General features: G+C 38.5%; 2 protein-coding genes across 2 annotated transcripts; one reads left to right on the top strand and one right to left on the bottom strand.

Moving 5' to 3' along the window:
- The first annotated feature begins 2,385 nt into the window (after nt 1-2,385).
- Nucleotides 2,386-7,307, top strand: LOC306888445 (potassium channel subfamily K member 6-like). The gene is made up of 3 exons (XM_079446748.1): nt 2,386-2,886; nt 4,654-5,049; nt 6,248-7,307. The coding sequence occupies exons 1-3, from the start codon at nt 2,571-2,573 to the stop codon at nt 6,481-6,483; spliced, it is 948 nt and encodes a 315-aa protein (XP_079302874.1). The 5' UTR covers nt 2,386-2,570; the 3' UTR covers nt 6,484-7,307.
- Nucleotides 7,308-8,832: 1,525 nt separating this feature from the next.
- LOC306888447 (flavin reductase (NADPH)-like) lies at nt 8,833-11,205 on the bottom strand. Its single transcript, XM_079446749.1, has 5 exons — nt 10,988-11,205; nt 10,077-10,240; nt 9,681-9,768; nt 9,453-9,584; nt 8,833-9,321 (listed from the first exon to the last, which is right to left on the bottom strand). Exons 1-5 carry the CDS (start codon nt 11,070-11,072, stop codon nt 9,167-9,169), a joined length of 624 nt encoding a protein of 207 aa, XP_079302875.1. The 5' UTR covers nt 11,073-11,205; the 3' UTR covers nt 8,833-9,166.
- Between the last annotated feature and the right edge of the window lie 15,361 nt (nt 11,206-26,566).

The raw sequence follows: 26,566 nt of genomic DNA on the forward strand, positions 1-26,566 counted from the left end.
TATTCACAACAGACTCCATCACGAGTTTGAGGGGTTTTTTGGTTTTTCTGTGTATAAATTGAGGGAATTTTGGGACATAATGTACGACTATTTTTACAAGCTGTGTCATCGTACAGTTTAAGTTTTTTTTTTCATTTATTGATCTGAACACAATTGTCCAATATTACTGTAATATATACAGGATGCAAACCACTGCATCAGTAAACAGTATGGCACATGAATAAATATGTACAGCTTAAAACTAGTGTCATGGAGAAAGCAATGGTCTTCTCTATGAAGTCAATGAAGCTCGAGTAGCAGAGTTCCAGATGTCAAAATAAGACTTTATTGTACAAAGGAACAAAGCAGAGATGACAGTCCCCACATCTGAGTCTCCATCAGTTCAGGCACCTATACTTTTTTTTTACCAAAAATTGGTAATCTGTTTTTTGATTGGTTTCGCTTGTCTGATTTCCCACCTGGCTCATTTTTTAATTGTGGAATCTGACCAGATCAGTCTTTTTTAATATAACTTTCATCTCACCCTCTCCTATTGGTTAGAAGTGTTCACATGGGAGATACATGGTGGAAATCACCCAAAGTTCATTAGTTCACTTACAGTAAGTTCACTGGAATAATTCAATGGAAAGCACCGGTACTGCCCAATGGAGGGCACCTAAGACTCACAGTCTGTATTAAGGAAATATCAACCTATTGATTACTTTTATAAGCATACATCATATTTTCGAGTAAAATAACACAATAGTTGCTTCGTAAGCAAGCACACTTATAAAGGTTTTTGTTTTCTGTTCAGTTAACATTATAGAAGCTTATGCCATTGAATAAAAAAAGTAATTGTGACTTTTCCCCCTCACAATTCTTAATTTATATCTCACAATTCAGCCTTTTTTTCTCACAAGTTCTGGGGCCTGTTCCATAAAACAAGTTTACCAAATAAACTAGGCTTATTTCAGTTAGTCTGACTTATTTTGAACCAAATCAACTGACTATAAGTCAAACTAACTGAAATAAACCTGGGGCCTGTACCATGATGGTAGACGAACAAATTCAGAGTTATAGGATCAGTTTTGAGTTGACAAAACCAATCCACTCCAATCTGGCTTTGTTGGTATCATGAAGCTGATCATCAACTTTCTCTGTCGACTCAGGCTTGATCTTGAGTTAATGGAGCGTGTGCACATGAATGTGTGACATCAGCGTTGAACAGCCAATCACAACACAGAGCAAGTGTGATTCATTCTCGCAAGAGAGCCAGCGAGATTAAAAATTAAGAGATTATAGAATATGATGACGCATTTCTACTGAAGTACTTGTCCATGAAAGAGGACAAATAAAGGAAATTATCTTGCTCTATCAGTGCAGTCACAAGTGAAACTTGTGAAGTTAGTTTATACACAGTATCTCACAGAAGGGAGTACACCGCTCACATTTTTATAAATATTTTATTATATCTTTTCATGTGACAACACTGTAGAGATGACACTTTGCTACAATGTAAAGTAGTGAGTGTACAGCTTGTCTAACAGGGTAAATTTACTGTCCCCTCAAAATAACTCAACACACAGCCATTAATGTCTAAACCGCTGGCCACAAAAGCGAGTACACCCCTAAGTGAAAATGTCCAAATTGGGCCCAATTAGCTATTTTCTCTCCCTGGTGTCATGTGACTCGTTAGTGTTACAAGGTCTCAGGTGAGGGGTGTACTCATTTCTGTGAGATACTGTAGTTGATTATATATAGTGATAGAGACTCAAACATGCAAGGTCACATGTAGCCATTTTTAAAGTGTTATCTATTGATTCTACCACTTATTTATATTACATATGATCTGTATAATATTCATTTAAAATGAATGCTTTATAATAATTGTTAAACTAAAAGTGCTTGTGTGTAATTTACATTTACATTTATGCATTTAGCAGACGCTTTTATCCAAAGCGACTTACATTGCATTCAAGTTACACTTTTTACATTATCAGCTCTTGCTTTCCCTGGGACTCGAACCCATAACCTTGGCGTTGCTAGCACCATGCTCTACTATCTACTAAGCCAGACTTGCGAATTTATATCTTGCAATTCTGATTTTGCTCTTTGAATTGCAAAAACAAAGTCACGGTTACGTTTTATGATGATGATGGTGATTTTATTGTGTCACAGAAACGGGCCTCCATACAACATGGAGGAGCGACCCACTGTGTAAACAAAACAGCATTATCTAGAAGACTGAAGTGAGCGTACGTCACTTAATGATATATCCCAAAACTATTCTTTTCTGTCGAGGTAAATCTTTTTAGGGACAGAGTATATACAGCTTTAAGACTCTTGGCACAGCGAGGAGAGCTCCTGATAGCACATAGGTCTAATGCATTTCTCAGTTGGGTGTAAATAGCGCTCGTTTGAGGAACGAAGAGTTTGTACAACCCCACACAACTCAAAGTATCACCCATGTGACGGAGTTATTTCCTGGCCACCGTGGCCAACTTTTGTCAGAGGGTGGAGTTCAATCAGTCCAACACATCAGTGCAGCAAAAATAAGAATCGCTGTCATCTTGTTACTAACAAATCCCATCATGTCCACGGCGTCCAGGTCCTGTTTTGTGCTCGGCGGCTTCATATTGGCGTACATCGCTTATTTGTTGTTGGGAGCGCTGGTTTTCTCAGCCATCGAGCGACCCGTCGAAGAAACACTGAAGTCAGACCTGAGCTCCCTGAAAGCGGAGTTCCTCAACCTGAGCTGCATCAACGCCACGGCACTTGAATTTTTCTTGGAAAAAGTTTTAAGAGCGAATAAATACGGCGTGTCGGTCCTTGAAAATGCCACACTCCGTACAAACTGGGATTTGGCGTCTGCTCTGTTCTTTGCAAACACGATGGTCACGACAGTGGGTGAGTTTCACAGCAACAAAGTGTGTTTGATGCTGCTCGAGTCAGACGTTCATTAGTAGTGAGTTTTATCTGAAGCGAGTGTATAATACTACAGTTAGTTCATCTCAGAGAACATTACAAGTGCTGAACTAACTACAGGAGCTCTGTAAGCCAGTGCAAACACTGAAGAGTGGAGAAGCGTTCATCTTTATTTGCACAATGGCAAGATGAACAGGATGGAAATGTTGGCAAACAGGGTTTTTTCAAACGTTTCGATTGCGCTTTGTGTTGGACTTCTTCCTAAAATGTTTAAAGAGCAGAACAAAAATTGAGGGATTCTCAGTTATTTGTCAGCTTAAGTCATTTGACCTAAAATATTTACTTTAAATTAATATTTCTATAATTGTTCTAGGCTCTCTTTTGTCAGTTGTTAGATAAAAGTCACATGTAAATAATGGCAAGTGAAGTTGGAGTATGGTTTCAAATAAGTAATTCTGTATTTATTTATTTTTTCCCATAACAAAAGAATATTGGAACTAACTTTTAAGCGTAGTGTTGTGTAGTATTTCCAGTGCAGTGTATACATCTCATGCATTTCATTAGAATAACTACCATATGTTTTTCATCAGTTTTAATTGTAGCTGTCATCTGCACCGAGCAAAGACCTCTTAATTATATTGTAAGGTTATAAATAACTGTTTCTTGAATAATGACTTTGTCCTTGTCATACATGGAAAAAGGAAAAATTTGCATGCAACACAAATGTGTGGTAACATTCAGATTGTATTGTGCATATACAGCTGTGACCGACCGTAGTTCAGTGTTTAGCGTATGAACATTATCCTTAAAAGTGATGTTAAGGTTATTTGATTAAATTTGTTTTTGGCAAACCCACATGTGACTCTCTTTCAGTCTTCTAAGTTTAGGCATAGTGCAAGCTTTATTTGCTTTAACTGGACTTCTCAGTTTAGGTCCTGCAAACAGTATCATGGGAAATCAATCCTTTGACCTGTGTGTCTGTAGAAAGCTTTCCTTTCATTGAGCATGTTAACCTGTTTAGCTGACCCCTGCTCTATATTAGATTACACTAAGCTTTATGCTGTCAGGAAATCATGTGCATTGTATAATTGGTAAGATGAAGCGACATTTCAGCCAAAAATAAAGATTCTGTCAACATTTACTCATCCTCATGTGGTTCCAAATCTGTACGATAAAAGACATTTTAATCCACACAATGAAAGTCAGTGGGGTCCAAAGTTGGTTTGGACTCCAATGACTTGCAGTTTGTTTGTTTTTACACAGTTCAAAATATCTTCTTTTGTGTTCCTTTGAAAAAAGAAAGTCATACAGGTTTGGACCGTGACATAAGAATTTTAATTTTTAGGTAAAATGTCCTTGATGCAAGTCAGAGCATCTCACGAAGAAATCTCACATGAAAATGCTAAATCTTTAACAAATTTAAGAATCTTCTATCCATGATGCAGTCTACAGTAAGTCATTTTTAACCACAGTAACCTCATAAACATGACTAATTGAAATGGAAGATATATGCTATGCATGCCCACATCTGTGCGTAAATTACTTCTAATTACATTAGGAAAATATTAATCACACTCTAACAATCTATTTTTCACTTAAGACAACTTTATATTCATTGCATTTTGAGAATATTCTCACTTAGAACAAAACAAAAAACTTTATAGACAAGCCTTGAAGAACAATATGCATTGTAAAAAATGCATATGTGTTGTTTTGGAAATACATTATTTTTCTTTCCCTCTCTTCCAGGATATGGCTACACTACGCCGCTCTCTGATGCGGGCAAAGCTTTCTCCATCGTGTATGCTCTGATCGGAGTGCCCTTCACCATGCTAGTGCTCACAGCCTGTGTCCAGCACCTCATGCACCCTCTGACCTACGGGCCGATCTCCGTGTGCCAGCGGAGGGCAGGCCTGCAGCCACGCGCCGCCAGTGTGGTGCACTTCATCGTACTGCTGTTTCTGGTGGTGCTCTGCTTCTTTGTGTTGCCTGCACTGGTGTTCAGCACCATAGAAGAAACCTGGTCTTTCTTAGACGCCTTCTACTTTTGTTTTATCTCCCTCTGCACTATTGGACTGGGGGACTTTGTGCCGGCAGAAAAGCCAGGACAGAGACTCAGAGCTTTGTACAAGATATCAGTCATGGGTAAGAGAAGCCACTTTACAATTTCAGCAGAGATGGCAAGAGTACACACATCATTTACTCAAGTAGAAGTATAGATACTCGTGATTAAAAATACTCTGGTAAAAGTAGAAGTACTGACTGCACTTGTTTACTCAAGTTAAAGTAAAGAAGTATGGGCTCTGACCTGTTCTTAAGTAAAAAGTACACAATACTACAACCTGTTTAGTGTCATGCTGGTAACTGGACCTCACGTCATATTGACATATTAATATAAAATAACTTGCATTTAATATTTAATATTGTTAGCTAATGAATGTATCATGACTAAACAACCACCATGTAGAACAGGGCAGGACTGGGACAAAATTTCAGGCAAGGAAATCTCAAAAAACTCTTAAGGTGTGAACAGGTTTAACCAAGAAAGGCCTTTTAATCGTTTCTCCAACAGAAAAGAAAATTGTATGCATATATGCGCACAATTTTTTTTCTCTTAGAGTATGACCTAAATTTTTTATAATTGTTCCTTTATCCTTCCTTTTTACAAAGCAAAAATATAAAAATAAAATGAGCTTTATTTAATATTTATAATATATTTATGATTTTATTTTAAAGTTATATAATAAAATATTTTAACTTTTATCAGCTTTTGGTGTCAGCATGACCTGTACAGTAATTTTCATCTTTTTAAGAGGATTAGAGCTGAAGTTATGAAGGTCTTTTACTGATTTAAAAAAAATAATGATAATAATGTATAGCCTGAATGCACTGTAAGTCGCTTTGGATAAAAGTGTTTGCTAAATGCATAAATATAAATGTCTTTTATGACCTAAACAGTCATGCAGTGCCCATTTTTACTGTTATGTAATTCATAGTTTTAGGAAGTTTTGTACTGTTGTATAAAAATATGAAACGTCTACAAAACAGAAGCAGCAAAAAAAAAATAATATACAGATTGAGGTGTTAATGTCAAAATCCCATACATTTATAATGTCTCAAGATAATACTGGTTTACATGGTAAAATCCAAATAAAAATGGAATATATATATTTCCCCCAAAATATACCAGCATCACAAATGCTAGAGGGACAGCACTATGTACATATTGTATTATAAATGTAGTTATGTTTTTCTGTTCCTCACAGCTCTGAAATACTTCCACTTGAAACTTTACCTGAAATTGTTGTTTGGTTACACGAGTTCTCGTTCTTTTCCCTTACAGTCTACCTGTTTGTGGGTTTGATGGTCATGTTCCTGGTGCTTCGTACTTTCCACAAGCTTGCCGATGTGCACGGCTGGACTGCGTTCTTACAGCTGCCGAGCTGCGAGGAGGAAGAGGAGGATAAAGAGCCAATAATAGAACGAGAGCCTGATGATGAATCGCCGGAGGCTGAGCAGACCTCAATTAAGCCTCTGGATCCCAGCTCTCAAGTGTCCTACAACTCCATCAGTAGATAAAACACCAGTTTGCTCCACATTCAGATGAGGTCACTTATTTTCACAGTGGTCCTGCACTTGTAAATTGTTTGGACAAGTAACACCAACACGTTGCAATTTAAAGTCAAGACAATCGACTCTGAACATGTGCGATACAGTACACCTCACTGTTGGATAGAACCGCTTATGATGCTTTGTAGGAGCAAAGCATCTGCGAAGAACATTTTCATGAACCAATTTACTTGGTTTCAGTTTCTTCTGAGTTGCCAAATCTGATCTTTAAGACTATATGGATATTGACATTGCTTTAGGGAATTGAAAACTTGCTCATTGCGTCCTAAGTGTGAAACTTCATTAGTGTTGTTTTGTGTAGGATTCGTAACTGATGACTGTTTTCAGATTATTATGTGACTTTTACATGACCCAAGACCGCTCTGGACTACAGAAACAGGAAGAGAATGCTGCTGCTTGCCACCTGTCCAAATACTGTTTTTTGTGTGTGTGTGTGTGTGTGTGTGAGAGAGAAAAATGAATTGAATCACTGTTTTCAGAGCTAGTTTAATGTGGTGTCCAGGCATGTGGAGAACTTCAGATGCATTTTATAATTGGCTTTTTATTTAGGTTTGTGCAGCCAGTGCCAAAGTTATACTGAACAATCTTTTTGTCTTTATTATAGTACTGTATGTTCATTAAATATTATTTGTATATTTGCAATTGTATTTTCAATGTTGGATTGTAGGGAAGAAAAATGTGCCTGATATTCACTGTCAGAAGCACAAAAGGTGTTTTAAGAAATGCATGCACAGAAAAATCAAATAAAATTAATTTTGGTACTTTGTGATTTCATGCATTTGCATGGCTAGGTTTGTAGCTGTGAACTTGAAAATGGCATGTCTCGTTTTCTAATCTGTGTTTCTTATCCCTTTCATTTAGGAAATTATTCCCATTTACATATTAGATTATAAATTAATCGGTGAGAACAAAGGTGCATTATGCTCCACTGGAGGAGATAATTGTGGAAAATCGGGCTCTGGTTTTAATTTCGTGGGAATTTTTACAGCAGTGATTAGACCTGCGCCCGGACCTCGGACTGGACCTGCCGCAGTGTGTTGTTGATCAGAACCGACCGTAATAAGCAGGGCTCCACGAGAGCCTGGTCGCCCGGTGGAACTTATCCATGGTGATGTCCAACACAGACTGCAGCTGACTTTCCCACGCTGAACCTCCTCCCTCGTCCTCCCTGTGTAGTTTACGCTTCTGCCCCTTGGCCACCATTTCTCACACTGCAAAACAACAGAGAGTTTGAGTCTGCTCTTAAAGAAATGCAAAACATACACTTCACACAGCAGAGTGAGAATGATGTAAATCATTCAAAGAGGCCATATTACCACACCATTTGCACCATAAAGCTTTACAGAATGTATAAATGATTTTTCATACAATTCACGTAAAGTACTAAATCAACTATTTCAATTAAATTTCTTTTAATAATTTAGAGACTTGGTAGAATACTCTTGTTTTCTTGTTTTCACAATGTTTCTTGGTAGAAACATTGTGTCCACAAATTCCTCATTAAAAACAGATATATTCAACACAACCTAAACTATAACTGATAGAAATGAAGCCAGTTGTTCCACAAACTCCAGATGTGTGGGACAGAATGTATCATAATTAATTACATTTCAAAACCTTAATTCGAGTCTATTTCGAAGACGACATGTTCATGTATGTATTGAGACACAATAATAGGTTTTACACCACATAATATGCTACCAACATAAATGAGTAACAATACCTTTGTAAATTAACATCTTTATTTAAAAACAGAACATAAAATGATTACATTATTAGGCAAATTAGCTACATAGTTTTTCATTCATTGATTCTTAAGGCAAAACAAACAGCGAGGAGTTCTCCAACAATCCATTTTTCAGTAAGCACAAAACTTCTAAGATTACCTATAGATACACTTATTGCTGGTCAGGTTATGCGTTTATGAAAAAAAAAACTTTATATGTGCAATCAGTAACTTTAAAGTGCCCCTATTATGGGTTATGAAAGGTTCATATTTTGGTTTTGGGAGTCCCCAACAACAGGTTGACAATCATGCAAAAAAAAAAAACTTTTATTTTCTCATAACATGCATTTATTTTTAGCTTATTTGCTCAACGACTCCCAAACGATTCACTCAACGATTTTTTCCAAACCCCTCCTTTACGTGACGCTAATCTGCGGTGATTGGTCGATTTCATTTAAAGAAGTGTTTGTGGACTTTTAATGCTCCAAAGTGGCACCTAGTGGCAAAGAATGAATTTGCATTTTCATTCAGACCAATGCAAAAATCAAGTTTTCCCAGGTCTGCACGTGCAACAAGTGGGCGGGCAATATGCTAATGTTTCATGTTGACTTCAACATGAAGCGACTCGTTTCAACGATTCAGAGTTGGCTTTTTCTTTTGACAGACAATAATTTTATACACGGTGCTTTCAGATTTAAAACTTTGCAGGAGGTTTTTATTCACTTAGATCTTTGTTATGAAAGGTCATTTTCAAAAATCCATAATCGGGGCACTTTAAAAAAAAGTTTCAGTCATTTGACACTTCTACAATGGCATGAGTAGCAAAATAAAAAAATAAGGATGCTGCAAAAGTAAATTCATTTTGACCAGTGAAGAATAAATCAACACAACGTGCCCCTGAGTAGATTAACTATATTCCCCACAAATTCCAACTGTCTTTCCATCCCATTCAGAAGTGGAAAGGCACTTGACAAAGAAATGGCCCAGGTCATATTTGGAGATTACTCTTCCTTTTAACATGTTCTCAGTCACAGTGTATTTTTCCGTCAGAGGTTTGTCACCTAGAAAGACAACAATGACATATTTTCTTAAACATACAGTAAAGGTCCTGGTATAAAAATAACCAAAACAGACTAAATATAATTAAATGAAATCCATATGTTTGGGATGTAGATCTTTTAGTGCTCATTACCAGCAATATGTGGAGGCATGACAGCTACATAGTCCAATCCTGACTCCTTCAGGACAGTGTACATTCGGTCATGATCTTCAGTGACCGGCACCAGGCGAGGAGGAACTTTGGCACGATCCCACAGGAGGAACGCTGTGAAAAGTAAAAGAGAGAGATACAGCAGTTTCTTCATATGTCAGTATGCACTTGCACACTAATGAAGCAGAAATACGGCTCAGATATAGATACCTGACATGCACGCAATAACTTTGCGGATTCCACGGGCTTTCATGACCTCCAGAATGTTCCGGGTTCCCTCAGACATCATCGTTGTGGGACCAGCAGACAAAATTTCAGAGAACAAGTAAATAAAGTGCACTTACTTGAATAATATTTGGATACACTTATTAGTAACTCCAAGCCTGTTTGATTTTCAACCACTTATTTTAAAACGTTCCCTCCAAGCATCATATTTCATGATGCAATTAATACACAAAGAACTCTGAATTATGCCACAATACGGAAGTAAAACCAGTTTTTCATGCTAATTTTATTTTGAATTTTGAGTAAAATTATTTCATTTCTAGTAAGAATGCTGTATATATAGCCAAACACATGAATTTGCTTTTGATTTTAAGTAAACTCACTGAGATCATTTCTTGTCCCCAGAATGATGATGACCGCATCTTGGCCCTCCAGGGACTTCTTCACATCATCTTTGTTCAGAACATCTCCCACCACCACTCTGGAGGCCTTGTGGTCTGGAGGAAGCCTTGCAGCGTCTCTCACCAGCACAGTCACATTGTAACCTGGAACAGCCAAACATCTAAGTGAGAAGACTTGATAATACTGCTTTAAATCAAAGATCATGCAAGATCATGCCTGTTTGGTCAAGATGACCATATCACAATAAAGCAAAGTGCAGACAAAATCATTTTGAAACAGCTCATACAAAAATGAGACAATCATTTTATAAAAGTACAAATATTTTATTACTGACAATTTATTTAAAAAGAAACAAAAACTGAGCACTAATTGGTATTATGATTATGTTAATCGTCCACCTTTATATGTTAATTTGATATTCATAGTTATTTACTCTCAACAAAAATGACAATGAATCCAACTGAAGTGGAGGCAAGCTGATCAAGACCTCTGCAGTGTTCAGATAAAAACTGTCAGTTTATGCTTATCTTTATCATGCATACTATGACTCAGCGGGTTAGTTATTATGCATGACTAAGAAATTTCGCAAACATCTCGTGATCACCATGCATAAGAGAAGGAACAAAACAAGTAAAACAAAAATAACAAAGACTGAATTCACAAAAAAATTCAAGTTTAACAACATCTGTTGAGTCAGTGTTATTAAACAACAACTATGCAACTATGTTAATCCTGCATGCATTTAGTCAAGTTGAACGACCCCAAGTTTCTATGCTTAAACACAAGGTCAAACACAAGCTCTGCATTGAAAGATCCTAAAGCGCATAAGAGAAGAAGATCATTTTAAATAACATATACAGTATATCCCAAGTGCCATTGTGTAACTGTACCTGCGGCCACTGCGATAGGTAAGGTCGCTAACCCCGTCATCCCCGTGCTGCCGAATATTGCCACATTTTTTATAGCATCAGTCATCCTGAGTAGAAATGCTCTTGGTTAATTCCACGTGCAAAGAGAGATTTTACTGAAACCCCACGCTCTGGCACTAGCAGTGTGTTTAGCTGCAATCCTGATCTTCAACCTTTATGTCACTGCTGTCAGTGTAACGCCTCCTTCAGGAAACTAGGGAGCGTAGTATTGTGACAAGCCTTCTGATCTTATCTCCGTTTTCTGTTGTTGCTACAGCTTCATGACTGACTTCTCAACTGTCCAATCGCTGGTTTGCGATCCGCCATTAAACTAAAAAAGAAGAAGAAGAACGACTCTTAAATATCTTCAAAACTGCTCACTAATAGCTGCTTTCGTATTTTGACTACCTTTTAGAATATCATGGGTTATTTAGACTATTATCAGTCATTAAATGCCGTTGGTTTTGGACTTTTCTCACTTGTAATAGTTCATTTTGAAACCATAATTTACAAGCCGAATTGTATGAAAATGAAAAATGAAAACTAAAAGACTTTCAAATCACATGAGCCAATATTTTATTCACAATAGACCATAGAAAACATAACAAATGTTTAAACGGAGAAATTTGACACTTTTATCCACTAAATGAGCTCATTTCAAATTTGATGCCTGCTACAGGTCTCAAAAAACTTGGCACGGGGGCAACAAAGGGCTGAAAAAAGCCATATATTTTGAATAGATTCAGCTGGGAGAACATCTAGGAACTAATTAAGTTAATTGACATCAGGTCTGTAACATGATTAGCTATAAAAGGGATGTCTTAAAGCCAAAGTATACTTTGGCCGTCCGCATCCACTACAACATTTTCATCACCAGGAGGGCTCACGGACAGCCGCGCACCCTGTCCCGGCGGTGCGCATACAACAGTGCATGCACGAGGTGAATGTTGAGAGAGCGCAAGTCATGTAGGTGGTACTGCGCATGTGTCGAGCTCGTCGGTCCGCACTCATCCACGGCTGAGTATACTTTGAAAGCTGCGCGGACACGGCTGTGCGCAAGACGGAACGGAACACGGAAAGTGAAGTATACCCGGTCTCTCAGAAGTAAAGATGGCCAGAGGCTCTCCAATCTGTGAAAGAGTGCATAAAAAGATTGTGGAATACTTGAAAAACCACGTTCCTCAACGTCAAATTGCAAAGGCTTTGCAAATCTCATCATCTACAGTGCATAACATCATCAAAAGATTCAGAGAAACTGGAGAAATCTCTGTGCGTAAGGGACAAGGCCGAAGACCTTTGTTGGATGCCTGTGGTCTCAGATGACACTGTATCACTCATCGGCAGGATTCTGTCATTGACATTACTAAATGGACCCAGGAATACTTCCAGAAACCATTGTCGGTAAACACAATCTGCCGTGCCATCTGCAGATGCCAACTAAAGCTCTACCATGCAAAAAGGAAGCCATATATGAACATGGTCCAGAAGCGCCATCGTGTCCTGTGGGCCAAGGCTCATTTAAAATGGACTGTTTCTAAGTGGAAATGTGTCCTATGGTCAGACGAGTCCAAATTTGACAGTCTTGTTGGAAATCACAGACGCTGTGTCCTCCAGGCTAGAGAGGAGGGAGACCTTCCAGCGTGTCATCAGCGTTCAGTTCAAAAGCCAGCATCTCTGATGGTATGGGGGGACATAAGTGCATACGGTATGGGCAGTTTGCATGGTTTGGAAGGAACTATGAATGCTGAAAGGTATATAAAGGTTTTAGAGCAACATATGCTCCCCTCCAGACAACATGTATTTCAGCAGGACAATGCAAAACCACATACTGCAGCTATTGCAACAGCATGGCTTCGTAGTATAAGAGTCTGGGTGCTGAATTGGCCTGCCTGCGGTCCAGATCTTTCACCTATAGAGAACATTTGGCGCATCATGAAATGAAACGTCAAAGACGACCACGAACTCTTCAGCAGCTGGAAACCTATTTCCCCGTTTACACTAGTGCGTTTTCATTTTAAAACGCATAACTTTTGCTACGGTTACGCCTATCATTTACACTACTCTGGCGAGTGTGGCTCAAGCAGGGAATCCTGCACAATGCAGAAGGGCAGTGAGTGCGTCACCTGTCTGGGCAGCCCCCATGGAGAGACTGTATGCTCATTGAGACGTGAGTCTCGCTCTTCTCCGCTCGCGAATCACCTTAAATGAGGCAGCCCCGCTCTCCCGTTTCTCCTCTCTCAGCGAGCACGGAGAAAGGAACGGTGCAGTCACGGAGCTGAGCAACCGGGTTTAAATGATCCCACGCCGGCAAGAGCCCGCGTGCTCATTCTCCCCGACACCTTATCCTCTGCCGGTTTGTGTTTTACAAGGGAGATTAGCGCCCCTTTTTCTTCGACCGGCTCAATCTCTCTCTAGGCGGATCAGAGTAAGAATGCTGTTAGCAGTATCAGATCACTGACAGCTTTGCATTTGTGTGTGCATCGCTGAGGCTGCGCTCACTGAGACAGGCCGCTTTTACAGACAAAAGCGTGAGTTTGTCCCTGCATGGCTCACGGATCCCCTTCTTCAATGAAGATGGCCCGCTACTCTCACATGTCTCCTCACCCAGTTACCTCGGAGAAAAAAATGGCGAACTTGCGAGTTTTGAGCGATCAGGCATGAGTGATTTATGTCGACACAGTTCCCGCGTGTTTCACTCTTGCCGCAGCACTTTGATATGCCAGTGTGTTTTATACGTGAGGATCAGCGCCCCTCGCATATATCGAGCAGCTCTGTCCTTCTAGGCGGATCGGAGTAAAGGCTGTGACTAGTGATTTCACATCACTGACAGCCTTGGATTTGAGTGCGCAACTCGCCTGGGTAACGCCCACGCTCTGTATGAGGGCAAACCGGCGTACAGCTCCTGGTCGACCCACAAGCGATGCCTGCATATCAACTGCCTCAAAATGATGGCTGTTTGTCTGGCCCTAAAGACCTTCCTGCCAGCCTTAAAAGGGCATCTCTTCCTAGTCCGGTCGGACAACACAACGGTGGTGGCCTACATCAACCACCAAGGTGGCCTCAGGTCATGTCCCCTTCACAGGATGACTCGACGTCTCCTGCTTTGGGCACAGAAAGAACTCCTCTCACTACGAGTGGTTCATATGTTGTCTCCAGGGGAATGGAATCTACATCCCCAGACGGTGCAGATGATTGGTCAGTTTTCGGCAAGGAAGAGGTCGACCTCTTCGCCCTCAGAGACAACTGTCAGAGCCCAACTTATTTTTCAAAGCAGCGGGATGCTCTGACCCACGATTGGCCCAACAGCCATCTGTATGCCTTCCCTCTGATCGCCCTGCTACCCCAGGTTATCAGGCGAATCAGGGAAACAAAATGCTCTCCCCTCGTCGTGGCCCCCCATGGAGGAACCAAGTCTGGTTCCCAGAGATGATCCAGTCTGCTGTCAATACCACTGAGGAGAGATCTTCTCTCGCAAGCGCAGAGCAAGATTTGGCATCCCCAGCCAGAACTGTGGAACCTTCACATTTGGCTGCTCGACGGGAGTCTAGCCAACTCCCAGCGAGAGTCGCTAATACCATTTAAGAGGCTAGAGCTCCATCTACACGATGCCTCCATGATGCCTCCATTCACTGAAGACTGACCACTTGAAGGCATAGTGTTCAGCAAGTAATCAGGATCTGGTTTCATGTGATGTGTCCCACGTGCTAACCCTTCTGCAAGAGCTGCTGGATAAGGGGCGCACCCCTTCCACGCTCAAGGTCTATGTGGCAGCCATCGCAACAAATCATTCTCTCGAGGCTGGCCGGACTATTTGCAGAATTGACTTGGTCATTAAGTTCCTTAGAAGCGCTTGGCGGTTGAATCCTCCTTGCCCTAAGACTATGCCAACTTGGGACTTGTCCATAGTTCTGGAGGCCCTTAGGCCGCTTCAACAGCCAGCTTAAGGGTCATGACTCTCAGAACCGCTCTGCTTTTGGCCCTAGCGTCCGTCAAGCAAGTAGGTGACTTGCAAGCTCTGTCTGTCAGTGCTTCCTGTCTTGAGTTTGGACCCAATGACTGTAAGTCGTTCTTCAGCTGTGCAGTGACTATGTACCGAAGGTGCTCTCAACTCCGTTTAGAGCCCAGGTTATCTCCCTATCTCCCTCGCCATACCCATTGTGGATGGTGAAAAGGGACCTAACTTGTTGTGCCTCCGGGCGCTACGAGTGTACTTGAGTGTTCTAAGTCTTTTAGACAAACAGAGCAGCTCTTAGTGTGCTTTGGAGGCAGCTCAAAATGGCTGTCGGTCACAAAGTTAAGACTATCGCACTGGATAGTAGATGCTATCGCTCTGGCTTAGGCCTCAGCAGGCATGCAATGCCCTATAAGTGTGAGGTCCCATTCCACCAGAGGAATGGCCTTCTCCTGGGCCTGGTCCAATGGAATCTCTATTGGGGAGATTTGTGTGGCCGCCGGCTGGTCGCTGTCTACCTTTATCAGATTCTACAGTTTGGAAGTCCCTGCCCTGCAGGCACGGGTGCTATCTGCTTAGTGCTACTTTTTTTCCTTTCAGGTGGGTAAGGCTTATGACAAGCAGACCCCAGATACTTCTCGGGTCTCTTTATAGCTTGGACTCACAAGGCCCACTCTGAGCGTGCCTGAGCTGAAATTGCGGAGTAGGCTTAGCTCTGCTTCTGCTTGTAGCACGGCGCTACTGGATGCGTTCCCCATTAGCAGTCGTCAATAAAAAATGACAATGCAACGGGAGTTCCCTGAGATAAGGGAACGAGCGTTGTGTAACTAGCCCCGCTACAGCTGCACTCGAATCGATGGCTGCCGCTTCAGTCGTTGACTCTGATGAAATGCCGCGCTGGGCTGACTCCTGTAGCAGTCGGCTCCGCCCCTTCTGGCAGACTCGAGCGCCATTGGTTTGTGCAGCTACACAAACATTAATGATTCAGGCTTCAGTAACAGAGTAAACAGAGTTTCCCATTAGCAGTCGTCAATAAAAAATGATGACGCAACACTCATTCCCTTATCTCAGGGAACCGAGGTTACGAAACCGAAGCATTTTCATTTTATTCAACTTTAAAAACAAAATGTCCCAACATTTCCGAAATTCAGGTTGTACAAAAATGGGCCTAGTATATTTTATTTTGGTAATTTTTTTTATTTTTTATTTTTTTATATGACAATCGACTAAAGTTTTTCAGTGTAAGTTTTTTTATTTCAGTTTCAGTTTTGGTTATCTTAAAATAAATAAAAATTCAAAATGTTGCTCTGGCAACTAGCTGAAATAAAATAAGTTTATTAAAGTAAGTTAATAAGTAAATAAGTTTTTAAATATTTTATTTCAATTAACATTTATTTAATTTCAAGTAACATTTTTTAATAGTCTAGTTTTAGTTTCGTTTAGTAACCCAACAATGGTGAAAAATAGTGTATATTATTGGACTTATGTATGAACCTTTTTTCACCATTGTATTGTTTTGTTTGTGTGTGTGTGTGTGTGTGTGTGTGTGTGTGTGTGTGTGCATGTTTATGTGGTTTATGAGGACACAAATTTGTATAATGACATGGGTATGACAGAGGCATTACTATATGAAGGTGGTTTATGAGGACACTGCCTATGTCCCCGTAATTCAAAAGGCTTAAAAAACATACTAAATGGTGTTTTTTTTTAATCTAAAAATGCACAAAGTCTCCTGTGAGGGCTAAGTTTAGATGTAGGGTTGGTGTAGGGCAATAGCACACACAGTTTGTCCAGTATAAAAACCATTACGCCTGTGGAGAATCCCCATAAACCACAAAAACCAACATGTGTGTGTGCATATATAGGGCTGTGAGACTAACCCAGTAAACCAGTTTAGACTAGTTTATAGCATAAATAGTTTTTTTTGTTTTAGGGTTTTAATCTAGTCACTTAGGCTGTACCAGTGTGTGTGCGTGGCTCCCCCATCACACTGCTGCTGTATCCTCCGCGTTATTGAAAGCGCAGGGAGGGAGGGAGGGAGAGAGAGAGAGAGAGAGAGTGTGTGTATCCGGTGCACGAGATATCCGAGCACACCGGCGATCTGACCGAGCAAGCAAATCTGGCCTCAGACACATTTTTAATGTGATGCGAGTGATATCAGCCTTGAAGAAGCCGCGCACAGTCCGGTGTCATCGAATGTACCGAGTGTCGTTTTGCGCCACGCATCCCCTTCTTCTTATCGCGCACCTGACTGAAGTATGCCAGAGAAAAGAGACAGCGCTCAATCCATCCGGGATTATTCATACATCGCATGAGAAGCATTTTACCGCGCCGATCTGTGCCATAATCATTCATCCTTAGGAGTGGGTGTGCAGGTAAGGAGATCCGCACTGGAGAACAGTGATTCGCGCACGCTGTTGTAATGTCCGTTGATTCCTATACGGTGAATGCAGCGAACACCGGCCTGCGCTGGCCACAATACTGCAGTCATTTCTGGGCCGTATCTTCAGCGATATTGTGCTTGTTGTAAATGTCAACCGCTTGTTTTGTGTTTAAGAAAGCCAGGTCTGGTATTTCTATCCGCATGCTGCTGCATTTTCCAACACACTGCCCATTGGACCACATTGAGGAAAGTTGCCTGTAAGCCCAATAAGTGCCAATGTAAAGTGACAGGCCTGAATGGAAGAAAACATTTAATAGGTGGCAATGGCATGAATAGTAGATATGTAAACCGGCGAGAATAAACAGCGCTGGGGTGTAAACGGTGATGGGAATAGTGGTCAACAATGCGGTAAAGGCATTGAAGAAATACATCATCCATGCATTCTGGCTGCACCCACAGATCCAGTCATGTGTCAGAAATCAGCAGCAGCAGTGGACTTTTTGTGTAAAACGTGAAACTGCCATCCATGACCTGTTTTGCAGCATTAAAAGAATAGTCTCATGTGAGGTGTCTAATTTTCAGATCTTGATCAGTTGAAACAAGAGGCAGGACATATGAGTCATAGTAAGGTTAAATGCAATCAGTAGGTTATATATGTTGGTGTCTGCATTGCTCCTGTTGTATTGTGTCCTGATATCCATGCACAGCTTTACTGTATATAGTATTTAGACTGCAAAGGAGGCACAGAAGCTACACCTAAAGCAGCATATATGGCACAACATTTTTTGTTTATACATACTGTTAAATTCTGCACATAAAGCAGATGGAATAAATGCATTTACACAGGAGTTATAATAGCAAAAATAATGTTATGACATTGATACTTTATGATTATGAAAAAATAATGAAATTCTAAATATAATTAAAATATAGTATAAACTTAAAATTAATCGTTTAATTAAAAAACAATTTTAAATAAAATGTAAAAAGAACCATTTTAAATATTAAAAAAATGTATTTATGCTTGTTATATTAAATCATATTTATTTTACATAATATGAAATTGTACTTGCACTTTTTAAAATATACTTTGAGCCGTCTAACTGGACTGTGTAAAGACACTCAATTATGTATGAAACCAAATACATGTCATTTTATTTGCAAACACTGCTGCATACAGTATGTTGGTGCAGTCTGTGAATTTCTAATAGATGTATATGTGGTATATATTTCTGGATGCACAACTTACAGAGCAACTTTTTTTAATTTGCAACATGCACTTGTTTTGATACTTCTGCATACAGTTAATTTGATGCAAATGCATGTTTTTTGAGAGTTTTTTGTAATAATAATTAATAATCTCTCTTTTCAGTCTTTTACAGTGAAGAGGTATTTGAATGCTTGCTTTATTAGCAATAGATTTCATAACAAATATTTAAACCAGTATCATAGTCCATAGTGTTGACGTTCACTATTACACCTATCAGTTGGTTGTCTTTTAAAATAAATTGGTGAAATAAAAATCAAATCATATTGGGTTTCTGAAACCCAATATGCACAGCTCTGTTTATAAGTGCATATGTTTAATGTGTAGTCCAGTTCTATTGATGTTATTGATCCCCAAGCAGATGGAATAAATTCATCATTATGTCTATATATACTTAATTCAATCAAGAAATGAAGGAAGGTGGCAGCAAGCATAGAGAGAGAGAGAGAGAGAGAGAGAGAGAGAAGTCCTCAGCCCGGGGACTGACGGCCTTCATGTTAATGCAGCATGGCATGATCTCCCTCAGGTCCTCCTCGACTCTTTGAGGACTGGATCACTTTTTTTATTCCCCTGAAAGCAACCTATACAGTCTGAGAAGAAGCTCCAGCTCCTGGTCTATATCTGACCTATTTGAGTTTAAATGTAGAATGTCCTTTAAGGGCAACCGCTGTTTTTATACATTGATATCTTCTGTCAGATTATCCACATCCAGCCCGTCTGTCCCTCGGTCTCACATTGTCTTGAGAAGATGGAAACTGATTTAGGTACATCATGTCATTATGAAATTAAAGCAGATTTATCCTAATGCTTATTTCTTGACCGTGAGGAGACAGGGTGGACGGTACCTGCTGCTTTCATAAATTAAAAAGAGCTAACTAATTAATATAAGCTGGCCCAGATCAAATCTTATTGTATTTTCTGGGCCAAACATCTGTGGAATTCTGAGAAATGGATTTCGTGGTATGGTAACAAAATGTGTTCAAATGAGCTGAAAAACTGCACTCTTAATGCTGAATAGCTGAAAACATAATTAAATTAGCTCAAATATTTAATAAATACATGAACAAGCAGTGAGACATGTCCAGAACTTGATGTGTTCCAATTCTGTGAAAATTGCCTATGCACTGAAATAATTATATTTTGGACCAAGTAAAAAAAAAAAAAAATTTTAATTTGTTTCAGCCAAATTTATTAGTTTTTCACAAATCCTATTTATAGTTTCATTCAAACTTTAAATTTTGATTTAATATTAATCAAAAATATTTATTTCCCATAAGACAAAAAAATTTATACAAAGTAAAAATTAATAATATATTTTAAACTTTAACTTTAAACATAATAATCTTAAATTTTTTCATGTTGAAAAAGATATTTGCTTCTATGGACAAACTGAACAAAACCATGATTTTTCATTAGACCAATATAAAAAGCACTTTGAAATAAATGACACTTCAGTGTGTGAATCGCGGTCAGCTGTTGAAGTGTCCTTTTGATTACATCATTGTCCCTACATCATTTCTTGGTAAAACTGTGTATCTCTAAGGAGGTGAAAGGCTGAGCAGAGTTTACGTTTGTCTGCTCTGTAAGAGAGGCTGAGATTGATCTCAGTGAGGAAGGTCCAGAGCACAGCCAAAGCCATATAATGATGAGCAATACTCTACAAGGAACAGCAGTAGAATAAGGCTTCAAAAAACAGGCCTTTTCGACACATTTGCTTGCTAAAATCCACAGTCCATCAACCAGAACTACTGATTTTACCTTAAACCTCAGAAGATAAATTACCTGAATCAAACGCAGCTGCTGTGTGTGTGTGTGTGTGTGTGTGTGTGTGGTGCGGTCGTGTCTGATTCTTGAGACGGCTTGTGAGGAGTGCAGTTAATTGTGAACGTGTGAACGCCTGAAGTCTTGTGCTCCTCTCACAGCTGTGTTTGTTTGTCAGGGAGAAACACATGTCAGTCAGATCCTGCAGTCAGACGCCTGTCATGTCCGAGGACACCAGGTGCTGGGCAGGAATAAAGCCCCGACAGGCCTGGTACAAGAGAGCCTGACACGAGGTCAAACCGTTACTACTGGTATCAGAGAAGTGGTACATTATACTGACTCCCAATGTCATCCGATACACAGGTTGTGTAAGAGATACATTGCAAATTTGGTTTCTTACTAGCTAAATTTGCGTGTGTGGATTTCCTGTTGTTGTTTGTGTATTTTTAATATGTGAACCCTTGTGAAAAAGAAGTGCGCTGAATTGTGTTGAAAGTGCACTTTAAGTGTACACTTAAGTACACTTTTACAAAGTGCACTTTGTAATAATGACAAATTATAAGTTTTACTTTTAAGTATTTTATTATATATTATGATATAATAATCTTTTGTCATTTTTTAAAGAAGTATTTCTGATGTGTTGGCTAACATACACGTGAAGTAGGCTACTTCATTATAATTTTAACTGTAGTGTTATTTATTATTACATTACAAGTTCATATATTTTAAATGTACTAAATTGCTACTTCATTATAATGTGTAATTAAAAATATATTTAAATACATGACATTCAAATTTTAGTTCACCATAAATAGACGTAATTATGAAATTACATTTAAAGATGTACTTAATTTCAACTAATTGCATTTAGTAATTTAAACTGTAATACATATTAATTTAACTGTAACAACATTCCTGTCCGTAAACATTACATTCAGTTTGGACCTATGAGTATATTCCATTAATCCTGTAAAAAAATACTCTTTTTAAAAGTATGATAGAGTGTATTTCTTTTTTCACAACAAAAAATATTGAATAATAAAGATCTTATGTAGTGCTGGTCAACGGTTAATCGCATCCAAAAATAAAAGTTTTTGTGTACAGTGAGGAAAAAAATTATTTGATGCCCTGCTGATTTTGTACGTTTGCCCACTGACAAAGAAATGATCAGGCTATAATTTTAATGGTAGGTTTATTTGAACAGTGTGAGACAGAATAACAACAAAAAAATCCAGAAAAACACATTTCAAAAAAGTTATAAATTGATTTGCATTTTAATGAGTGAAAGAAGTATTTGATCCCCTATCAATCAGCAAGATTTCTGGCTCCCAGGTGTCTTTAATACAGGTAAGGAGCTGAGATTAGGAGCACTCTCTTAAAGGGACTGCTCCTAATCTCAGTTTGTTACCTGTATAAAAGACACCTGTCCACAGAAGCAATCAATCAGATTCCAAACTCTCCACCATGGCCAAGACCAAAGAGCTGTCCAAGGATGTCAGGGACAAGATTGTAGAGCTACACAAGGCTGGAATGGGCTACAAGACCATCGCCAAGCAGCTTGGAGAAAAGGTGACAATAGTTGATGCGATTATTCGAAACACAAAATAACTGTCAATCTCCCTCGGTCTGGGGCTCCATCTCACCTCGTGGAGTTTCAATGATCATAAGAACGGTGAGGAATCAGCCCAGAACTACACGGGAGGATCTTGTCAATGATCTCAATGATACGAATTGAAAACAATTGGTAACACACTACGCCGTGAAGGACTGAAATCCTGCAGCGCCCTCAAGGTCCCCCTGCTCAAGAAAGCACATGTACAGCCCATCTGAAGTTTGCCAATGATTCAGAGGAGAACTGGGTGAAAGTGTTGTGGTCAGATGAGACCAAAATCCAGCTCTTTGGCATCAACTCAACTTGCCGTGTTTGGAGGAGGAGGAATGCCTAGAACACCATCCCCACTGTCAAACATGGAGGTGGAAACATTATGCTTTGGGGGTGTTTTTCTGCTAAGGGGACAGGACAACTGCACCGCATCAAAGGGACGATAGACGGGGCCATGTACTGTCAGGACCAGGGCATTGAAGCCAGTCAGGGCATTGAAAATGTGTCGTGGATGGGTATTCTAGCATGACAATGACCCAAAACACACGGCCAAGGCAACAAAGGAGTGGCTCAAGAAGAAGCACATTAAGGTCCTGGAGTGGTCTAGCCAGTCTCCAGACCTTAATCCCATAGAAAATCTGTAGACGGAGCTGAAGGTTCAAGTTGCCAAATGTCAGCCTCAAAACCTTAATGACTTGGAGAGGATCTGCAAAGAGGAGTGGGACAAAATCCCTCCTGAGACGTGTGCAAACCTGGTGGCCAACTACAAGAAACCTCTGACCTCTGTGATTGCCAACAAGAGTTTTGCCACCAAGTACTAAGTCATGTTTTGCGAAGGGGTCAAATACTTATTTCACCCATTAAAATGCAAATCAATTTATAACTTTTTTGAAATGTGTTTTTCTGGACTTTTTGTTGTTATTCTGTCTCTCACTGTTCAAATAAACCTACCATTAAAATTATAGACTGATCATTTCTTTGTCAGTGGGCAAACGTACAAAATCAGCAGGGGATCAAATATTTTTTTCTCTACTCTACATAATATATGTGTGTGTACTGTGTATATTTATTATGTACTATATATATAAATACACACACATGCATGTATATATTTAAGAAAAATATGTTATATTTCTATATTAAATATATTTATTATTATTAAAATAAATATATACATGTAAATATTTTCTAAATATATACTGTATGTGTGAGTCTTTATATATACATAATAAATATACACAGTACACATATATATTATATAAAACAAAAACTTTTATTTTGGATGTGATTAATCACAATTAATCATTGCCCAGCACTAAGTGTTTGTCTTTTATTCTATGTATGTTAGCTTTGAGATTTAAAAAAGTTAAAAGTTCACAAGTATCTATCAGAAATAAACATTTAAATACAGTCTTTTTCTTCTGTAAAATGAAAAACAATTAGTAATTGGCAATAGTGAACAGAAAATCACAATTGTCAGAGTGTCTTCGGTTCTGTCATTTATTATTAATATCATTTATCATTAATATCATTTCCTCTCTCAGCCATTAAATGATTGTGAAGGAAATGGCTGGATTTTTGTATTTTAAAAATGTGTTCATTGCTTTCATCCATGGAAAAATCTGTGAAATAGGTTTTGATATAAACTAAAGGCTACTGGCTAAAAAGATTGAGCCCGTTAATATGTCCTATTGAAATGATGTGACGTAAAGACTATTAGCTATTTAAAAAAAAGTTTTTTTGATAAGCCCTACCCCAACTTCCTGTTTCAGTAGGAAATATGTCAACATATGACAACATTATGTTGGAAATTGGTGTTTATGGACTGCTGGAACTACTCTTGTGCCATAATATGCGGGGATTGCTGCACATGTTGTATGTTACAGACAGGGTTTCTCTCTGATATTCTTGATTCTCCGCAATCCCACACTTAATCAAATGAGGCTGCAAATAAAGGAGGAGATTGTGGAACACCAACTAAGACGAATTAGAAGCTCCCTGATTTCTCACCAGAGATCACACTTATGAGCTTGTGTTGAACAGCTCATATAGACTTTGTGGGTGTATTTTCCCAAAAGTGGGAGTAATATTTCTAGGTCAGGTTTGCATTTTAATATTATGCGGTTGGGATCCGTTTGGCAAGATACAAATCCCACTCTGAAATGAATTACAAATGTTGGCTTATAGATTTTTTTTTTTTTTTTTTAAATCCTAAACTCATTTGTTGAAAACTTAAATTGTGGTCACATCGATTCTAGACTAATTGACTTTCCAGTGGTGGGACTGCAGTGCTTAATCTAATTGACAAAGAACTTGTTTAATGTCATAAGAAAACTTATGTGTCTCTCATCCATTCCTATCTTCGGTATCTAACTTGTTCTGTCTCTTTTGGGATAGTGATATATCCCAGTGCCCCCTTTTGCTGTTTGCTTTTTGATACAGAGTATTTTATGATAATTTTCATTTCAGTTTGTTTTAAAAATGATTTTGCAGGCTCTCTACAGTCTATTTTGTGTTATTAATACATTGATAAATCAAATGAAATTACAAAAGAATGGACCTAGTGGATTGTGATTGTGAATTTTACTCTGTGACAAAACGGAAGATGTCAGTGTGCCTTAAAGACATGAATTCCTTTTTGCATAAAATACATGGCCCACATACTGTACCTCCCCATTAAATCTCATGATTTGTGAAGAATCTGAGAAAATAGGCCAACTGTGAAACATCTGAAACACTTTCTTGAGCCAAGTCTGTTTAAACATCTTGAGGATTTAAAAAAAGTACATATGTGTGTGTTTGTGTGTGCAGCTACATGCGTGCATATATGAATATACACACACATTTAAATATATGCAAATATGTACAGTATAATGCATATGAAGCACCAAACAGGAAATAATTATATAATATCTGAATATGTAAATGGTGAATATATAGAAGTAAATCAGAATATATTTTTTATGAATCGAAATATATAAATGTAAATCAGCATATGTAGTTGTAAGCCTGACTAGATATATATCGAATTAAATCAAAATATATATTTATAAATTGAAATGTATAAATGTAAATCACAATATATAGTTGTAAGCCTGAATATATCTACATATTGCAATTTATATTTATATATTCAGAATTATAATATTCACATTTGGCATTTATATATTCAGATTTATTTCTACATATTCATGATTTACATTTATATATTCAGATTTTTATCTTTATATTCTGATTTATAATTATATATTCTGATATAATTCCATATATTCAGACTTAGAACTATATATTCTGATTTTGATTTACTTCCATATATTTAAAATTTAAATATTCCGATTTTATTTATTAAGGTTTCATGTTTGGCGCTTCATAAATGCAAAAATATATAAAATTATGAATGTACAAGGGAAATATGAAAATGTATATAATGCAAATATATATTCTAATTAAGAATAAGAATGACATAAATATGTTGCACAAAACAAATTTAGCATATCTCTTGACATGCCATTTAAAATACCAACTAAATATACATTTTTTTAATACACACACACATATATATATGTACATGTGAAATATGAAGATGCATTTAATGCAAATATGTATTTGAAATAAGAATGAATGGCATAAATCTGTCATACAAAACCTAATTCAGCGTATCTCTTTCTGTCTCGATGTGCCATTTGGAATATTTGTCAGGATGTCCAAAACCATGGTGTGTGTGTTATTATGGGGGGATGGTGGTATTGAGATTTTGGGTTTATGAGTACTGGGGGAGGGGAACGCTCTGCATTTGGGTGCTGCATACTCTCACTACAATAATGACTGAAATCTCAATGAATGTGTGAGGAGAAAGAGCAGATCACACCTGTCAAAGACTCTCTGTGTTTGTTTATAACCATGAGAACAGTGACTGTATGGGTGGAAATTCGTGAAACAGCACATATGACACACAGCACACACCACGGTCTGGTCGTTCACTAGCAGACAGTGGAAAGGCTTCTGGAAGGGGGATGGGGTGAAGGATTAGCCCTAAATCTATTAGAAATTCATTCATACTAAATACACTTCTCAAGACGCTGAAGAAAAAAAAGAGTTGGTGCTCTCTCTTGCATTGGTTAGTGAATTGACCCAGTTGTTCTGTATTCCTGTAAAAAGGTCACTTGACGTCACCCTCTCATGAAGCTACTGTACATCAGTTTCAGGGGAAATGGGACAGTTTTTTGTTTTGGTTTCACAGAAATATCTTACTCATAAAACAAATCGTTCTGGTCCTGGATGCTGAATATAGCCAATTCAGCGTTTCTGAGCTACTTTAGATAACATAATATGCTAATGACTGTGACGCAAAACACCTGTTTAGCTAGCTTGCACTGCACATATAGGCCTTACATTAGTTTACATGTCAGGGGCCATGGCTGTGTTCCAGTCACTCCACAGTGCCTTGCAAAGTAGACTTCACAGGGTATTAAGCCATCTTAGTTATAGACAGCATCTAGGCTCCGTCTCAAAGACACTTAAAGGCAAGTGTTCAGTATATCTTCACAGAAAGTGAAAATGCATACCCATCAGTCATTGTACACCACTGCAATACT

This window comes from Barbus barbus, assembly GCF_936440315.1.
Source record: "Barbus barbus genome assembly, chromosome: 22".
Lineage (NCBI taxonomy): Eukaryota > Metazoa > Chordata > Actinopteri > Cypriniformes > Cyprinidae > Barbus > Barbus barbus.

What these genes read in the sequence shown, in the direction of transcription:
- LOC306888445 (XM_079446748.1), top strand. Translation starts at nt 2,571, where the DNA reads ATGTCCACGGCGTCCAGGTCCTGTTTTGTGCTCGGCGGCTTCATATTG. An exon ending in CACGATGGTCACGACAGTGG is followed by an intron (nt 2,887 to 4,653) that starts GTGAGTTTCACA and finishes CCTCTCTTCCAG; the next exon opens with GATATGGCTACACTACGCCG. An exon ending in GTACAAGATATCAGTCATGG is followed by an intron (nt 5,050 to 6,247) that starts GTAAGAGAAGCC and finishes TTTCCCTTACAG; the next exon opens with TCTACCTGTTTGTGGGTTTG.
- LOC306888447 (XM_079446749.1), bottom strand. Translation starts at nt 11,072, where the DNA reads ATGACTGATGCTATAAAAAATGTGGCAATATTCGGCAGCACGGGGATG. An exon ending in AGTTATTGCGTGCATGTCAG is followed by an intron (nt 9,585 to 9,680) that starts GTATCTATATCT and finishes TACTTTTCACAG; the next exon opens with CGTTCCTCCTGTGGGATCGT. An exon ending in CATGCCTCCACATATTGCTG is followed by an intron (nt 9,322 to 9,452) that starts GTAATGAGCACT and finishes TTGTCTTTCTAG; the next exon opens with GTGACAAACCTCTGACGGAA.